The sequence below is a fragment of the Rhinoderma darwinii genome, chromosome 1 (genome assembly GCF_050947455.1).
Source record: "Rhinoderma darwinii isolate aRhiDar2 chromosome 1, aRhiDar2.hap1, whole genome shotgun sequence".
NCBI lineage: Eukaryota > Metazoa > Chordata > Amphibia > Anura > Rhinodermatidae > Rhinoderma > Rhinoderma darwinii.
In genome coordinates this window covers 331149939-331170024 of record NC_134687.1, presented here as the reverse complement: position 1 = coordinate 331170024, position 20086 = coordinate 331149939, and the positions used below count along the sequence as shown (strand labels likewise).

General features: G+C 40.2%; 1 protein-coding gene across 1 annotated transcript in view; it reads left to right on the top strand.

The window, feature by feature from the left end:
• The window catches only part of SVEP1 (sushi, von Willebrand factor type A, EGF and pentraxin domain containing 1), a 376990-nt gene that overhangs the window by 324109 nt on the left and 32795 nt on the right, over positions 1-20086 (top strand). Inside the window, exon 46 of the mRNA XM_075825648.1 lies at positions 7930-8025. Within this exon, the coding sequence (XP_075681763.1) occupies positions 7930-8025 (96 nt within the window). The remainder of the gene's footprint in view (positions 1-7929; positions 8026-20086) is intronic.

The following is a 20086-nucleotide window of genomic DNA, read 5'->3' as shown; positions in this document are numbered from 1 at the left end:
ATTTTTCTTACTCTAATCTGGTTCGTTCTACCTGGGAAGGCCTCTCAAGGTCGGTTCTATTTTTGGGCGGCGGGTATGATAAGGTTGGCACCGGTCTGCCAGGACTGTTCTGTAGGCAAATCAAACAGCTCTAACAGAATTTAGCAGCATCAGCTGTAAAGCCTGAGACATGCCAATTAGATCTTACCACATCGATCCTTGCAGTCTTGGGGCATCTGTGAGGTCATACACCATCAATACAAGTGCTATCAAGAGTGCCTTGGGTGTTACCGGTTTACCTTCCTTTATCCGTCCACATTCTGTCAGAATCTGGTTCTTATGCCTTCCGCTCCCAGTTGGACTCTTCCTGTGAAGAACAAGCTTTTCATAGCCTAATCAGTAATTGATCTTAATCAGATAATTAACTTGAAGAAAAACATTAACAATGACAGATTTATGTTAAACGTTCACACTGGTCAGTAACTAAAACTGATACCTACAAACTGATTATTCTTCTTTATATATATATATATATATATATATATATATATATATATATATATATACATACACATATACACTGCACAGAATTCTCTGCTCTAAAATTTCCCTTTCACAACAACAACAAAAATAAACAAATAAAAATGTTTTCGAATGGGAATATTCCGCTTCTGTACCTTTTATCTGACACATCCAATAGTCCAATGCTGAGGCTGATCTTGAACTTTACATAAAACTTAACCTCAGTATTTAATATTCCCACAACACTTCTTAAATACAGTTATTAAACAAACTAACTTTGGGATAACACTGGAGAACTGCTGACATCTTATCATTGTACAAACACCAGGTCAATACTTGGGATAACACTGTTCCCCTGAAGATACCGACCGGGCTTCAGGCCCCCCTGAGAACAGGTCTACACATACAAGCACATTGTCATACACTTCTACCTCGGGTAGTTGTATGTTCTGCAGTCGCTGGGACGGGTAATCTGGTCGGGCTGCACTTTTCACAGGTACCTTTCCTGTTTTACCTTTGTCATGCCGTGCGCACATCATGCCGGCTGCTACAAACCTAGCAGTGGCATTATTGTATCCAGGGACAAGCCAATTTACTGACACATGGCCGCACATACTCTTGTTGTCAGTTCTGTCTTCTCTTGCTCTCTCAATTGGCTTACCCGATGATCCAATAAAGTTCCTACTACCAATGGGCCCATAATTGTGGGCGATGCCAAAAGCGTACCTAGAGTCAGTGTAAATGTCGGCCGTCTTACCTTCTGCCAGGTTACAAGCCTCAGCAAGCACCTCCAACTCCGCTCCTTGAGATGAACAAGAAGGTGAGAGTGGTTTCTGGGTAATTTACCTGGTGCCTCGTATCCTGTCTTGTACATACTGTATATGATGGAGTATCTCTACATTACAAATTTACATTAAAAACCCATGTCACATATAGATAGAACATCTCAAAGGGGTGACGTCTTCATTCTCTAAAATAAAACCAAATGTTATACACTTCTCCACACTTATCTGATAATCCAGAACACTTTGAAAATTTCACTTTTATCAGGGTCTGTAAATACTTGATTAATACAAAAACAAATAAAAATATATTATTGAAATCTGGCATAAAATAAACAATTTTCAGACAATTTTTTTTGTTTTGCCTTCTCCGCCATCTAAATCTATAAAGGCTCATCTGTGAGTAACGTCACCTCGCCTCCTGTGTAAATTTGCTGGAGGGGGATGGTCTTTTACATAATACCTCATATTGGGTGGAGACTACAGCACAGCATACCCGGTGCCATATTCACGTTCTGGAAAGATCTGGAACCATCTATACAGAAAAAACTCAACATTTAGGTTACTCTCATACACATTTAATCTGGATTACTCATTGGGGTCTCATACACATTTTGTAGATCTCCTGAAACCAAATTCATTAATTCAAAACAAACCAAAATTGTACCTGATCAGTTCCTGCACCATTCCCCCCTTTGTGGACTCTGTGAAACTAATGAAGCAGAGTTCAAAACTACATCTCAGCATAACAAAGTCGGGCACTAGTTTAACCCCCTGTAATGTACAACAGCCTGAAACAAAATGACTTTTTCCTGACGAAAATACATTTTATCTTTACAATGACATAACTCATGTGTGAAATAAAAAACAAAACAATTGTAGTTAGTTATTCAATAAAACAGAAAATATTATATCTGATAACATTAATTACTGCAAACCAATAAACTGTATATAAAAATAGGGAACGGTGGGGGGCACATAAATTTTCAAAACCCTGTGTCTCACAGTATCTATAGTTTAATACATCTGAATTAACATCAAAACACATTAAATCTGATCAGTGATCACATCATAACACATAAATATCGTAACTTTTATAAACAACAGCGCATGCGCAAAGATAAGAAATTTATTTAGGTTTGTAGACATTACTGATAGATATATATATATATATATATATATATATATATATATATATATATATATCTAAAAGCAGTGCATATTGAAATCCTTTGTCTGCAGACTGCACCCAGTCAGCCCCCCTCCTCCTCCCAAGCACGGCATACCACAGGGGGGAGGGGGGCCACATACTCACTCCTCACAGCTTCTAGTCTCTCAATCTTAACACTTTCAATGCCGGAAAAACGAAGTACGTATCTGCAATCATTCATCACACCATTGTATAGGAATTATCTACGTTCAAAATATCAAACACATAATCTGTAACAGTCCAATCTGTCGGCCACCATCTCTATATTATGATGACGTGTTGTTTCATCAGTGAACAGCGTCCAGCACACTAGAATGGAATCTAAAAATAGAAAAGACACTGCAGCATGTGTTACAAATGACAAAATTAACAAAGCGATTATTTCATACTGATTTGGTTGGGCCGGGCGTGGCCACATCAGGGGCAGGAGGGGGGGGCAGCCTCTCCCATTGGAAACAACACACTCGACATGAGGTACAGACGCCATTATAAGGTGGGGGCTGCTCCTTACAGAGCCATTATAAGGTGGGGGCTGTTCTTTTGTTTTCTAATACATATAACATAATATAATACCTTTCTTATTCCTAACTTCCTCTTCTGCAAATCCCTCTAAAGCACTTTCCATCAACTTACTACCTTCCAACTTCCCTTTGTTCTCCAGAATACCTTTTGCCCAATCTCCGGCTTGCAGCCGCCCTCCTCTATGGATTCCACACACCTCCATCAATTTCTTCATTTTACTCACATACTGCTTCCCTTCCCTTCGCTTCACTAAATCATATGAATAGGACTGTCCGGAAACGGATGATCCTGGAGATTTGAATATGGACCGTAAACCATCCATTCTAACAGTCTATATTATACACGTAATTTATATAACAATCTTCGGTCTATAACCCTCTGACCTGGTTAATATATTACCTACAATTTATTACACGACTTATCAGTGCGTTGCACCCCGCATGCGCCTGTCCCACAACTTATCACACGTCTTATCGCACATTTTACCGTGCCCGCATGCCCGCGTATTAGACAGGTTATAATACTATCCACGACTTATCAGTGTTTAGACACACCCCGCGTGCACCTGTATAAGACAGGTTATAATACTATCCACGACTTATCACACATGTATATTGTGCCGGCGTATTTTCTATCTAGTCCCTAATTACCCAGAGGATGGTTAGCCGGGCGCGACTAAGGTCTCACAGGTTTTCGACCTCACAGCGGAAAATATCACCTCTGTCGCCTGAGATAATCCAGGAAATCAACAAAAGGGTTCTACAGATCGCCACAAGACTGTCCACTAACACAGATAAGACGAAGATTTATAAAATCAACTCGCTTACCGTGCTTAGTGGAGGTGATCAAGCTCCTATCAGAGTGGGCAATTTCGGGTCCTCTGTTTCACCCTGTGATTGTCGGTTGTCCGGATTTTGATATTTCCTCGACTGCGGTCCCTGTTCGGGCGCCAAAAATGTCAGGTCCGTATTTCAGGGTGGCTTCCTTCCCCCTGTTATTTCACACCAAATAACCACCTCTGTAAATTGAAAGCTGAAGGCATGCCTGGAAAGAAGTAAACCAGCCAGAGATGTTGGTACACAGCTTTCCCCAGATCAGACATGAAGCGAACTGAACTTTATTCAGAACAAAGAAACACAGAAAAAGACACATGCCCCTCCCTAGAGATGTGGGAGTGCCCAAGCCCCCACCGGCTTCTCAGCTGCAAGTTCTTCTGTACACTCCTCTTGCATTCCAGGGGCGGTGTCTTCCATAGGTGTGTCCGACATGAACAAAGAACTTGTTATATATATCAGTATATTACACAAAGAACTGAAATGTATATACATATGTGTGAGGATAATATTTTTGCAAACAATATACATGGTAATGATCCCTGACAGCAGCATCTAAGGGGTTAAACATCCAGGAACAGCGTGATCGCTGTTCCTGGCTGTTAGTCCCAGTTGTCAACTGTAATACACAGCTGACACCCGCTGCATACGCTGCCTGCTCCAAACATCACCCCCCGCACCACGACGTGATTTTACGTTGTGGTGCGGGTAGGGGTTAAAGCATGGCTTTCCAATAGTCTACCCTTTGCTTGATGTTAATGATACATTTGTTAGTACGTAAACAACAAAGCATGCAGTTTTCCATGCTTGCCAGCATGTCCAAGGACCAAGCTTTTCATTCTTCGTTTCCCTCTGTGATGGTTGGTCATGGCCAGCGACGTCATCATCATCATCATCATCATCATGTCTGCTACACTGAGGGTCAGCATCGTCCCCTAGCTGTGCCTGTGACAACTCCATGTCCCCCTCCACCACCATCTCCTCCTTATCCTCACCCTCAAGACTTACCACTCTCTTCTGCATGGGACATCCCCCATGCGGGTCCCCAACAGCCACAGGGTGACAAGCAAGATGTAGACGTTGTTCTTCCTTCATCCCTTGTTGCATCCGTGTGTCTGCTCCAATATAAATATTAGGGGGATGTTGTCCCTACTCACAAATCTGGTGGCCTCTTCACAGGCTTTAACATATACCACCAAAAAAGAGCAGGAATAACCACTGAGCACTGTACAGCCAAAAATACTAAATTATGTTTATTCACTGATATACAACAATACATAAAATACTAAAAAAGGAAATGGAGAAAAACATACTCAAGTGGCTAGATGGTACAAAAAAGGCCCAAAGATACAGAGAGCAGACAGGAAATCTATCAGTGTAATACAAGCATATATGAGGATATATAATCAGACAATACAGTTATAACATGCCTGAGAATGAACCCTTATGAGAAATATTCAGCAGGTTTCCGTAGATATATCAATGGAAAACATGGAACCAGAAGGTCGTACAGCACACTATAACAAAGTACCACTATACCACTATTGAACCTGACGGGTACAAAAGCAATGATGTAACTAGAGCAGATAGGTGAACCCAAAATAAATGTCCTCAGGGTACAAAACACTATGAAATGAAGTGTTTAAATGGACTATAAAGATAGCCTAAGCCCGCTATGTGTGAGCAGGGAAGAAGAAAAATAGTGGCAAAAAAACTAGTCAGTGCAAAGTATTTCCTCTGGACATGGTGATAGATCCTGTCAAAGGGCCTAAATAGCCGACAACTGTCCCTGATGAGCTGCCACTGCTTGAGCTTAAAATAACAAATGTTCTCTGCTTTGGTAGACCAGTGCAAGATGTATTTATTAACCGCTTTTTGCTGCTCATAAAGACGGTTCAGCATATGCAAGCTGGAATTCAAGCGAGTTAAAACATCACAGATCGAGAGTCTTAAAGTTGACCAGTCTGTCGCTGCAAGTCCAGTAGGGCATTCTTAGCCACATAAGAACGGCTGAAATGTGCAGACAATCTCCTGGCCATGTTCAGCACCTATTGCAAGCCGCCACTGGATTTGCATTGTTTATTATTATAATAATACTGCAGAAGACTTGCTATGAAGAATTTAGTCATTTATATTTTTGACAAAATGTGTCACTTAGGCCTGATTCACACGAACATGTCTGTTTTGCATCCACAAAAAACACACCGTTTTTCATGCATTGCAGTTCTGTGTGCCATCAGTGCTTGTACCGTGTGGCATCAGTTTTTCATGTCCGTGTTGGATCACATTTTTTATTTATTTATTTTTTTCTCAGCATTTCTTTAGCAACTGGTCCGTGATATTTACGCACGCACAGACTTCAATGGGCGACGTGGTCCGCAAAATGAACCAGAATAGGATATGCAGTGAGTTTCACGCAACAGACACACGCCGAGTGAATAACGCATGTCTGAATAGCCCCATTGTATTGCATGGGTCCGTGTGCTGTCCGTTTTTTTAACGGGCAGCACACGGACGTATACAATGTTCGTGTGAATCAAGCCTCAAGGTAGAGACCCATACAGCGCAAACACTGTGGATTTTCCACAAAGGATTTCATTGCGGAAAATCTGCAGCGTAGTAAAGAACTGTAGCAGCAGAGTGGATGAGATTTTTGCACGCTTGCCCTAATAACTGAAAAATAGCTGAAAAAAGAAAAAAATATATTTCTATAAGATTTGTACAAAAAAAAATACATATTTGTCACAAAAAAAGAACTAAAAATCATGAAAAGTAAAATAAAACCGCCATTTAACTAGCATGTACTAAAACCACTATATTTTGCCTTAGGATTAAGACTGGAAAAAAGAACCCTCGTCCTTAAAGCCTAATTGCACAGAAACCTTAAAATGCATGTGTCATGTGTATTTTGTTTACACTCTCCTCACATTGAATGGTGGTCACTGTTTTTTCTTGTCCTTACTAGTACCGGATTGTAATTTGCATTAGCTTTCTGGACCTTGACATAGGAAGTATTATTCGGTGGCTTTCTACAGTTACTTGAATTTTCAAATGTTTAATGTAGTTAGACTTGATTCATGATATGTTGACATTTCACACTTAGTTGCAGTATATGTCTTTCATATATGTGACAAGAATTCCTGTATAAGGGCACATTCAGACATGGCGGAATTGCTGTTGAATTCCGCTGAGGACAGTCCGCAGTGGAATTCTGCAGCAGCCGTTTTTTAAATTTGTTTCTATACATTTTTAGGGAAGTTAGTTCAGACATTGCGGAAAATAACTGTGCGGAAATTAGGCTGCGGTGCAGAATTTCCCCACCGCAGCATGCTCATGATGTTGCGGAGAAGAAGCGGAATTTCACTGCGGATTTCAGCCTTTGCAATGCAAAAACTGAAATCTGTGGCAAGTCTGCTGTGATATCTGCAACGTCTGAATTACCTGTCAAATATGCAAATGTTGCTGCAGATTCGTTGCGTAATTGCCCCAAATCTGCACCAACATTTGCAGCGGTAAAAATACTGCCACGTCTGAACATGGCCTAATAGTAATATCAATTTTAGGCTGCCAGCTAAAAATTCATAAAGTGTGGTATATCCCAGTCAAAGAATTTGAATGTACAATGTATGAGAATGGCAGATATTCATATCACATATGAATATAGATCACATAACTCATTATTGGGGTACTCAAAGTTACAGGGACAGTGACAGATATTAGGTACTTGTCTCATTGTTGGACGATTTTTCTAGTTTCTTTATCCTTATAGAAAACTTCCCTGTGGGTATATTTCATTTTATCTTTATTAGTATTTACAGTCTTTAGTTTATGGTTGATATTAGTGCCTGTTGGCGAGTTAGTCTATTGAGTTAATTTATGTATCTTCATTTTTTCACACTGAAAATCATAAAAGCAATTTTTTTTCTTTGGGCACAGAGTAGTCTGGTCATCAGAATTCTCTAAGCAGCAGAATATAGATATGTTCATCTTGTGGGAGGCAATAATCTGTCAATTTATATAATATATATAATGTATCTTTGCTCCTCTGTATGAACACTTATTTTTCTCGTTTTACTTAAAGCTGTATGCAGATTTCCGTGTCAGAATGGTGGTGTCTGTGAAAGACCAAATGCATGTTCATGTCCTGAAGGTTGGATGGGAAGGCTTTGTGAAGAACGTAAGTATTACTGTCACTTAGATGCTTTTGGTTGGAGTGACTCAAAATGTTGGATAATGTGGACTATAAATAAAAATGTATTTTAAGCAAAAAGCTAATCTCATTTAAAGAGGTTGTCCCAAGTGTTTATATGCCTGCTCTGGAGGACAGAGTGCTCTCTGTATTACATGTCACCCATTCATTTAAATTGCTATTGTATTAAAATATATATTTTTTAAAATATATATATACACAGTCGAGTCACATTATTATGACCACCAGATGATATCCAGAGTAACCACCATGTGAAGCACGAACAGCAGTTAAACGGGCTGGGTGTGACTCAATAAGGTGCTGGTAGGTTGTCTCAGCTATCTGGAGCCATGCTGACTGCTGTACACCCCACATTTTTCACCACAGCAGCACGCAAACAGTTCACAAACTGCTCTGTTTGAGAAATACTGCCACCCTTGCCCTGAAAGCCAAAAATCATCCGTTTTTGCAACTCTGATAAAACAGCGAGTGATATGTGTTCAGACAGCCTATCGCACACCTTATATACCCACCAAGCCAGCCCATGACACATCACTTCCTTCTTGGGCTACGCACTGCCGATGTCGAAAGTAGGAGGTGGTCATAATAATGTGACTCGACTGTGTGTGTATATGTGTATATATATATATATATATATATATATATATATATATACAGTTAGGTCCAGAATTATTTGGACAGTGACACAATCTTCATGATTTTGGCTCTGCATGCCGCCACATTCGATTTGAAATTAAACAACTGAGATGAAATTGAAGTGTAGACTTTCAGGTTTAATTCAAGGGGTTGAATACAAATATCCTGTGAAACGTTTATGAATTGCAACCATTTTTCTACACAGCCTCCTCATTTCATGGGCTCAAAAGTAATTGGACAAATTAACATTACCATAAATAAAATGTTTTTTTTTTAATACTTTGTAGAAAATCCTTTGCAGGCAAGGACTGCCTGAAGTCTGAAACCCATGGGCATCACCAAACGCTGGGTTTTCTCCTTTGTGATGCTTTGTCAGGCCTTTACTGCAGCTGTCTTCAGTTGTTGCTTGTTTGTGGGTCTTTCTGCCGTAAATTTTTTCTTAAGCAAGTGAAATGCATGCTCGATCGGGTTGAGATCTGGTGATTTACTTGGCCATTGCAGAATATTCCACTTCTTTGCCTTAAAAAACTCCTGGGTTGCTTTCGCAGTATGTTTTGAGTCATTGTCCATCTGTACTGTGAAGCGACGTCCCATTAACCTTGCTGCATTTGGTTGAATCTGAGCAGAAAGTATATTCGTGAACACTTTAGAATTCATCCGGCTGCTTCTGTTTCAGTCACTTCATCTATAAACACCAGTAACCCAGTGCCTTTGGCAGCCATGCATGCCCATGCCATCACACTGCCTCCACGATGTTTTACAGAGGATGTGGTGTGCTTTGGATCATGAGCCGTTCCAAGCCTTCTCCATACTTTCTTCCTCCCATCATTCTGGTACAGGTTGATCTTAGTTTCATCTGCCCAAAGAATGATGTTCCAGAACTGGGCTGGCTTCTTTAGTTGTTGTTTGGCACAGTCTAATCTGGCCTTTCTATTTTTGAGGCTGATTAATGGTTTTTACCTTGTGGTGAACCCTCTGCAATTGCTCTCATGAAGTCTTCTCTTCATGGTAGACTTAGATACTGATAAACCTACTTCCAGGAGAGTGTTCTTCACTTGGTTAGATGTTGTGAAGGGGTTTTTCTTCACCATGGAAAGGATTCTGCGATCATCCACCACTGTTGTCTTCCGTGGACGTCCAGGCCTTTTGGAGTTTACGAGATCACCAGTGCGCTCTTTTTTTTCAAGACTGTACCAAACTGTTGATTTGGCCACTCCTAACATCTGTGCTATGTCTCTGATGGATTTCTTCATTTTTTTCAGCCTAACAATGGTCTGTTTCACCTGCATTGAGAGCTCATTTGACCTCATGTTGTGGGTTCACCTCAACAGCTTCCAAATGCAAATGCCACACCTGGAATCAACTCCTGACCTTTTATCTGCTTAATTAATGATGGATTACCGAGGGAATAGCCCATGCAGCCCGTAAATAGCTTTTGAGACAATTGCCCTATTACCTTTGGACCCTTGAAAAAGAGGCAGCTACATTTTAAAGAGCTGTAATTCCTAAACCCTTCCTCAAATTAGGATGTGAATACTCTCAAATTTAAGGTGAGAGTCTACACTTTAACTTCTTCACGCGCTGCGCCGCAACAGTACGTCCTGCAGAGGGCTTACTTCCCGCACCAGGACGTACAGTTGCGGAGCGGTTCCCGGCGAACACTGTCTTAACGGACAGTATCCGGGAACCGGGAGATCAGCTGTCCCCAACAGCTGATACTCCAGTCTTGCCGGTCAGCGGACCATTGACGCTGATTTCGGCAATTAACCCCATAAATGCGGCGACTGATTGCGATTGCCGCATTTAAGGGGTTTGAAGCACATCGGCAGCCCCCACGAAGTGATTGTGGGGCTGCCGATGCATGTTGTGGCAATCAGAGGCCAGACAATGGCATCCGGGTTGCCATGTATGGAAGCCTCGTAGGAGCAGCGTCTGACCGGTCCTCCTAGGCTTCCTGTCAGTGTGACTGTCACGTCACAATGACAATTAGAATACATTACACTACGTAGGTAGTGTAATGTACTCTAGCATCGATCAAAGCTGCAAGCCTAAATGTCCCCTAGTGGGAAAAGTAAAAAAAGTAAAAAAAAGGTCATAAAAATGTTTTCTAAAAAGTGTAAAAATAAAAGTCATAAGTTATATAAACAAAAAATGCATTTTTTCCTGTAATAAGACTTTCATTATAGGAAAAAAATTAACACGTTAAAAAAAGTACACATATCTGGTATCACCACGTTCGTAACAACCCAAACTATAAAACTGTAATGTTAATTTTCCCGCACGATGAACATCCCAAACAAAATCAATAAAAAACGACACCAGAATCACTATTTTTTGGTCACCGCCCCTCCCAAAATAAAGAATAAAAAGTGATCAAAAAGTCGCATGTACCCGAAAATAGTACCGATAAAAACTACAACCCGTCCCGCAAAAAAACAAGCCCTTACACAGCTTTTTTGCCAAAAAAATAAAAAAAGTTATGGCTCTCAGAATATGGTGACACAGAAAATAAATTGTTTTATAAAAAAGTGATTTTATTGCGCAAACGCTGCAAAACATAAAGAAACCTATATACATATGGTATTGCCGTAATTGTACCGACCCGCAGAGTAAAGTAAAATTGTCATTTATAGTGCACGGTGAACACCGTAAAAAATAAACTAAAAAACATTGTCAGAATTGCTTGTATTTGGTCACCCGGCTTGCAAAAAAACTGGAATAAAAAGTGATTAAAAAATCGCATGTACCCCAAAATGGTACCAATGAAAACTACAGATTGTCCCGCAACAAATAAGCCCTCACACATCTCCGGTGGAGAAAAAATAAAGAAGTTCTGGCTCTCAGAATATGGTGATGCAAAATGTGCAAAGTGTTCAAAAAGCGGATAAGATCGGGCGCCATTTATCAGTGCGACACCGGCCACATATCTATGAATTATTATTTATTTACCGCATTATTATACCATCTTATTATACCCTGATGTACTCTGCAAAGATTACATATGCCCCCACATTATAAACTGAAACACCAGTAAACCCCAAACAGAACTATTAGGGCATGACCACACACAGCGGAATTGCTATGGAATTCCGCTGCAGACAGTCCGCAGCGGAAATCCGCAGCGTACACGTTTCTCCATTGCCTTCCACAGCTTTTTAGTTGTGTTCGTTTACACGTTGCGGACAATTCCGCTGCGTAGCATATGCTGCGGCGCGGAATTTGGTGTCCGCAGCATACAATGGTTGTTGCGGACTCCTTGCGGAATATCTCCATTGACTTCAATGGAGAGTCAAAATTCCGCAATGAAGTCCGCAGATGTTATGTAGATGTTATGTGTGCTGCGGAGCGTATTGGTTTTATAAACATGACATTTCTTCATTCTGGCTGGACCTATGTATTTCTAGGTCTACAGCCAGACTGAGGAAGTCAATGGGGCTCCCGTAATTACGGGTGACTACGTGTGTGCACCCATAATTACGGGTGACTACGTGTGTGCACCCATAATTACGGGTGACTACGTGTGTGCACCCGTAATTACAGGAGCGTTGCTAGGCAACGTCAGTAAATAGTCACTGTCCAGGGTGCTGAAAGAGTTAAGCGATCGGCAGTAACTGTTTCAGCACCCTGGACAGTGACTTCCGATCACAAGATACATAGCCCGGTAAAAAAAATAGAAGTTCCTACTTACCGAGAACTCCCTGCTTCTTCCTCCAGTCCGGCCTCCCAGGATGACGTTTCAGTCCAAGTGACGGCTGCAGCCAATCAGAGGCTGCAGCGGTCACATGGACTGCCGCGTCATCCAGGGTGGTCGGGCTGGATGGCGAAAGAGGGACACGTCACCAAGGCAACGGCCAGTTAAGTATGAATTTCTTTTTACTTTTACTAGGGAAAGGGCTGTCCCTTCTCTCTATCCTGCACTGATAGAGAGAAGGGAAGCCCTCTTCCCCTCAATACGCAACGGCTAGTCCGCATCAATTTAATGCCCATTTTAGGCAAAGCCGCAACAGAATCTGCAACGCAGATTCTGTGCAGCATTGATGCGGACAGTGGCGGAAGAAATCCGCCACGTCTGTGCATGCCCTTACCAAGCAAAATCTGCGCGCCAAAAGCAAAATGCTGCTCCCTCCCTTCTGACCCTGCAGCATTCCCAAACAGCAGTTTGCACCCACATATATGGCATCACCATACCCGGGAGAACCCACTTAATGTTTTATGAGTTATTTGTCTTCAGTGGCACAAACTGAGCACAACATATTATGAACTAAAATGGCATATCAGTGGAAAATTGCAATATTCACTTTGAACCAGCCGCTGTGCATTAACCCCTTTGCGCACTATGATTTAATTGCACGTCATGGTGTGGTGGTTGATGTATGGAGCCGGGTCACGTGCTGAGCCCGCTCCATACGCTGTGGGTGTCAGCTGTGTATTACAGCTGACACACGGGACTAACGGACAGGAACAGCGATTGTGCTGTTACAGAAGCCTGTAAAAATTAGTATTGCAGTATATTGTACCAGCGATCCAATGATTGCTGGTTTAGGTCCCCTAAGGGGTCTAATAAAATGTGTAGAAGAATTAAAGTTTTTAGTAGTGAAAAAAAATTAATGTAAAGTTAAAAAAAAAAACTTTTCCCATTTTTCTTCTAACGTAATGTAAAAAAAAATAAACAAAATTGGTATCGCTATGTCCAAAAAAGGCAGAACTATTACAATATACCATTATTTAACTTGCACGGTGAACACTGTATAAAACTTAAATAATTTAAACTTAAATAATTTTTTTGTCACCTTAGCGCTCAAAACAAAATGTAATACAACTTTTTGATCACTTTTTATGTAGCAAAAAATGGTACCAATAAAAACTACAGCTCGTCCTGCAAAAAATAAGACCTCCCACCGCTCAATCAACTGAAAAATAAAGTAGTTTTCATTTGTACCACACAGCGAAAGCTGTAAAAGCAAAGCCACCAAAAAATGGAATTATATTTTTTTCCAATTTCAGCTCGCAAAGAATTTATTTTCAGTTTCCCAGTACATTTTATGGTACTTTAAATGGTGTCAATAGAAACTACAACTCCTCACAACACTCTACTGACAGAAACAGAAAAAAGTTATGGCTCTTGGAAGGCGGAGAGTGAAAAACGAAAATAAGAAAGCAAAAAATGGATCAGTCCTGAAAGGGTTAATTAATTTCTAATGAAAAAATGTATGACCACATGTGGGGTATTACCGTACTCTGGAGAAATTGCTTTAGAAAAATTGGTTGTTTTTTTCTTCTTTATCCCTTGTGAAAATGAGAAAATTCAACATTTTAATGGAAACAATTGTGATATTCATTTTTGCGGCTTAATTCTAATAAATTCTGCAAAAAAACCTGTGGGGTCTAAATGCTTACTATACCTCTAGAAAAATTCTTTGAGGGGTGCAATTTCCAAAATGGGGTCACAGCAGTTTATAAGTCATAAGCAGTTTATTACCACATGTGGGGTATTGCCGTAATCGGGAGACATTGCTTTACAAATGTTGGGGTGCATTTTCTCCGTTATTCCTTGGAAATATTACAAATTTCTATGTTTTTTCAGGAAAAAAAAGTAGATTTTCGTTTTTACAGACTAATTCCAATATATTTAGCGAAAAACCTGTGTGGTCAAAGTGCTAACTATATCCTTAGATAAATTCCTTGAGAGGTGTAGTTTCCAAAATGGTAACTTTTGGGGTGTTTCCACTGTTTTGGCACCACAAGACCTCTTCAAACCTGACAAGGTGCCTAAAATATATTCTTAAAAAAGAGGCCCAAAATCCACTAGGTGCTTCTTTTCTTCTGAGGCCGGTGTTTCAGTCCATTAGCGCACTAGGACCACATGTGGGATACTTCTAAAAAGTGCAGAATCTGGGCAATAAAATATTGAGTTGCATTTCTCTGGTAAAACCTTCTGTGTTACAAAAAAAATTTATTAGAAATTAATTTCGGCCAAAAAAATACAATTTGTGAATGCTGATTCGAATACCTTGAGGGGTGCAGTTTTAAAAATGGGGTGATTTATGGGGATTTTCTAATATATAAGGCCCTCAAAGCCACTTCAGAACTGACCTGGTCCCTGAATAAATCTCCTTTTGACGTTTTCTTTAAAATAAGAAGAAATTGCTACTAAAGTTCTAAGCCTTGTAACGTCCTAGAAAAATAAAAGTACGTTCAAAAAACAATGCAAACATAAAGAAGACATATGGGAAATGTTAATTAGTAACTATTTTGTGTGGTATTACTATCTGTTTTACAAGCAGATACAGTTAAATATAGAAAAATTCTAATTTTTGCACATTTTCTGTAAATTTTGCTGTTTTTCAGAAATAAATACCAAATTTATCGACCACATTTTTTCACTAACATAAAGTACAACATGTCACGAGAAAACAATCTCAGAATCGCTTGGATAGGTAAAAGCATTCCGGAGTTATTACTACATAAAGTAACATCTCAGATTTGAAAAAATCGGCTGTGTCCTGAAGGCCAAAACAGGCTTGGTCCTGAAGGGGTTAAGTTAATATTGATCATATAACTGTATTTTCAATAAGTTTTGGTAAACAGCTAAAATGCCAAAACTTGTGTCACTGTCCAAATAATTCTGGACCTAACTGTATATATATTCCTCAACATTGAAATTGCAACACCAAGAAAGGCATGCCGTAAGTTTATGCAAATCAAGGAGGTAGCAGGTGTCGCTGAGATCTGCAAATTATCAAATTTTCAAGCACCTAGCTCAAATCTGTGTCATGTGGGAGGGACATAAAAGCCAGATTTAAAGCAAAGTTTTTTAGCAACATGAAATCTTAAAATCAGATCAAGTGTTGTGGGATGATTGTGCGATGCCTCCTGTTCGTCGACGTGCCAGTTATCGCCACTTGTCGCAAAATTAAAGGGACAGAATACTTGAACTGAAATACCTTGGTTTATCACGAAGGCAGATCGCTACGTGCCTAGGCCGAGATGTTGGCACTTTTCAACGTTTCGTGTCCCAGAAGTTGAGAGATCAACAACGAACGGGAATGACAGAAAGAGGTTCGCAGAGGCGAACCTCTGCACGGACAGATTATCTGATTGGAAGAATGGTGCATAGTGAGCCATTCTGTACCTCAAGTGAAAATGGACGTCACATCCCAAGCCTAGGGCGGTAACCAGTGTCGACACAGACCACCAGAAGGCATTTGCACGACATTGGGACACGAGCCAGAATCTTGATGATTTGCGTGCCCAAGTGCATTCAATGGGGCATAACATTCCTCAGACAACCATTAATAGCCTCATAGTGCGTGTAAGTGTGTGTATTTCTGCGTGTGATGATTATACTCGATACTGTATAAATCAAGATGTTTGTAATATTTTGTTTCCATTCATTTCATCATTTTCATATAATTAACATGTCTATCGATCGTGTGATTTCCACAATTCCAAAGCATATCCTTCTTGGTGTTGCAATTTCAATGTTGTGTAGGTATATATATATATATATATATATATATATATATATATATATATATATATATATATATATACAGTGAAGGAAATAAGTATTTGATCCCTTGCTGATTTTGTAAGTTTGCCCACTGTCAAAGTCATGAACAGTCTAGAATTTTTAGGCTAGGTTAATTTTACCAGTGAGAGATAGATTATATAAAATAAAAAAAAACTGAAAATCACATTGTCAAAATTCTATATATTTATTTGCATTGTGCACAGAGAAATAAGTATTTGATCCCCTACCAACCATTAAGAGTTCAGCCTCCTCCAGACCAGTTACACGCTCCAAATCAACTTGGTGCCTGCATTAAAGACAGCTGTCTTACATGGTCACCTGTATAAAAGACTCCTGTCCACAGACTCAATTAATCAGTCTGACTCTAACCTCTACAACATGGGCAAGACCAAAGAGCTTTCTAAGGATGTCAGGGACAAGATCATAGACCTGCACAAGGCTGGAATGGCTACAAAACCATAAGTAAGACGCTGGGTGAGAAGGAGACAACTGTTGGTGCAATAGTAAGAAAATGGAAGACATACAAAATGACTGTCAATCAACATCGATCTGGGGCTCCATGCAAAATCTCACCTCGTCCTGAGGAAGGTGAGAGCTCAGCCGAAAACTACACGGGGGGAACTTGTTAATGATCTCAAGGCAGCTGGGACCACAGTCACCAAGAAAACCATTAGTAACACATTACGCCATAATGGATTAAAATCCTGCAGTGCCCGCAAGGTCCCCCTGCTCAAGAAGGCACATGTACAGGCCCGTCTGAAGTTTGCAAATGAACATCTGGATGATTCTGAGTGTGATTGGGAGAAGGTGCTGTGGTCAGATGAGACTAAAATTGAGCTCTTTGGCATTAACTCAACTCGCCGTGTTTGGAGGAAGAGCAATGCTGCCTATGACCCAAAGAACACCGTCCCCACTGTCAAGCATGGAGGTGGAAACATTATGTTTTGGGGGTGTTTCTCTGCTAAGGGCACAGGACTACTTCACCGCATCAATGGGAGAATGGATGGAGCCATGTACCGTCAAATCCTGAGTGACAACCTCCTTCCCTCCACCAGGACATTAAAAATGGCTCGTGGCTGGGTCTTCCAGCACGACAATGACCCGAAACATACAGCCAAGGCAACAAAGGAGTGGCTCAAAAAGAAGCACATTAAGGTCATGGAGTGGCCTAGCCAGTCTCCAGACCTTAATCCCATCGAAAACTTATGGTGGGAGCTGAAGATCCAAGTTGCCAAGCGACAGCCTCGAAATCTTAATGATTTACAGATGATCTGCAAAGAGGAGTGGGCCAAAATTCCATCTAACATGTGTGCAAACCTCATCATCAACTACAAAAAACGTCGGACTGCTGTGCTTGCCAACAAGGGTTTTGCCACCAAGTATTAAGTCTTTTTTGCCAAAGGGATCAAATACTTATTTCTCTGTGTACAATGCAAATAAATATATATAATTTTGACTATGTGATTTTCTTTTTTTTTTTTTATATAATCTATCTCTCACTGGTAAAATTAACCTAGCCTAAAAATTCTAGAATGTTCATGACTTTGACAGTGGGCAAACTTACAAAATCAGCAAGGGATCAAATACTTATTTCCTTCACTGTATATATATATATATATATATATATACACTACCGTTCAAAATTTTGGGGTCACCCAGACAATTTTGTGTTTTCCATGAAAACTCAAATGAGTTGCAAAATGACTAGAAATTATAGTCAAGACATTGACAAGGTTAGAAATAATTATTTTTATTTGAAATAATAATTTTCTCCTTCAAACTTTGCTTTCGTCAAAGAATGCTCCATTTGCAGCAATTACAGCATTGCAGACCTTTGGCATTCTAGCTGTTAATTTGCTGAGGTAATCGGGAGAAATTTTACCCCATGCTTCCAGAAGGCCCTCCCACAAGTTGTATTGGCTTGATGTGCACTTATTGCATACCATACGGTCAAGCTGCTCCCACAACAGCTCTATGGGGTTGAGATCTGGTGACTGCGCTGGCCAATCCATTACAGATAGAATACCAGCTGCCTGCTTCTTCCCTAAATTGTTCTTGCATAATTTGGAGGTGTGCTTTGGGTCATTGTCCTGTTGTAGGATGAAATTGGCTCCAATCAAGCGCTGTCCACAGGGTATGGCATGGCATTGCAAAATGGAGTGATAGCCTTCCTTATTCAAAATCCCTTTTACCTTGTACAAATCTCCCACATTACCAGCACCAAAGCTACCCCAGACCATCACATTACCTCCACCATGCTTGACAGATGGCGTTAGGCACTCTTCCAGCATCTTTTCAGTTGTTCTGCGTCTCACAAATGTTCTTCTGCGTGATCCAAACACCTCAAACTAAGATTCGTCTGTCCATCACACTTTTTTCCAATCTTCCTCTGTCCAATGTCTGTGTGCTTTTGCCCATATTAATCTTTTCCTTTTAATAGCCAGTCTCAGATATGGCTTTTTCTTTGCCACTCTGCCCTGAAGGCCAGCATCCCGGAGTCACCTCTTCACTGTAGACGTTGACACTGGCGTTTTGCGGGTACTATTTAATGAAGCTGCCAGTTGAGGACCTGTAAGGCGTCTATTTCTCAAACTAGAGACTCTAATGTACTTGTCTTGTTGCTCAGTTGTGCAGCGGGGCCTCCCACTTCTCTTTCTACTATGGTTAGAGCCTGTGTGTGCTGTCCTCTGAAGGGAGTAGTACACACCGTTGTAGGAAATCTTCAGTTTCTTGGCAATTTATTGCATGGAATAGCCTTCATTTCTAAGAACAAGAATAGACTGTCGAGTTTCACATTAAAGCTCTCTTTTTCTAGCCATTTTGAGAGTTTAATCGAACCCACAAATATAATGCTCCAGATTCTCAACTAGCTCAAAGGAAGGTCTGTTTTATAGCTCCTCTAAACAGCAAAACTGTTTACAGTGGTGCTAACATAATTGCACAAGGGTTTTCAAGTGTTTTCTAATCATCCATTAACCTTCTAACACAGTTAGCAAACACAATGTACCATTAGAACACTGGAGTGATGGTTGCTGGAAATGGGCCTCTATACACCTATGTAGATATTGCATTAAAAAACAGACGTTTGCAGCTAGAATAGTCATTTAGCACATTAACAATGTATAGAGTGTATTTCTGATTAATTTAATGCTATCTTCATTAAAAAAAACTGTGCTTTTCTTTTAAAAATAAGGAAATTTCTAAGTGACCATAAACTTTTGAACGGTAGTGTATATATTTATTTTACTAATGCCCCCATAAAAGTGATAGCAGTAATGCCCCCATATGAGTACCATCCAGACTTCTATCTATGCTAAAGGAGGATATACCTCCCAAGTTTTTTAATGGAAAAGAGGGACAGAAATGCATTTTCTAGGCTCTGAATACATACAGCACATATTTACTCTATACAGTGCACACATAAAAGTTATAGTGCCATATAGTAAGAGTCTTTGCCCAGAGAGTGTCATGCAGTGCTCTTATAAAGCTAAACACTTCTCACATATTGACACACTTTCCCCACAGAGCTAAGTAATGGACAGAAAGTGCCATGATTTACCTGTAAAGAGGAAAATGTTACCCACATTTGACAACCAGTATCCATTCAGTGCTATACTATAGTGCCAAATAGTGCCCACGTAGTACCATACTTTACCCATAAAGAGTGCCATACATTGTCCTGATGCGAAGTGGATTATTGTACCCCGTTTAGTGCCTTCAGTACCACTCAATCTCACCTTGTTCCTTCATTGACTTGCCTCTCCTGCACTGTGCAGGAGAGTGATGCTTCCAACTTCTGACTGTTTACTAGTATAAAAAAGTCCTTTGATTAAATTATACTTTTACAATTAAAAAGTA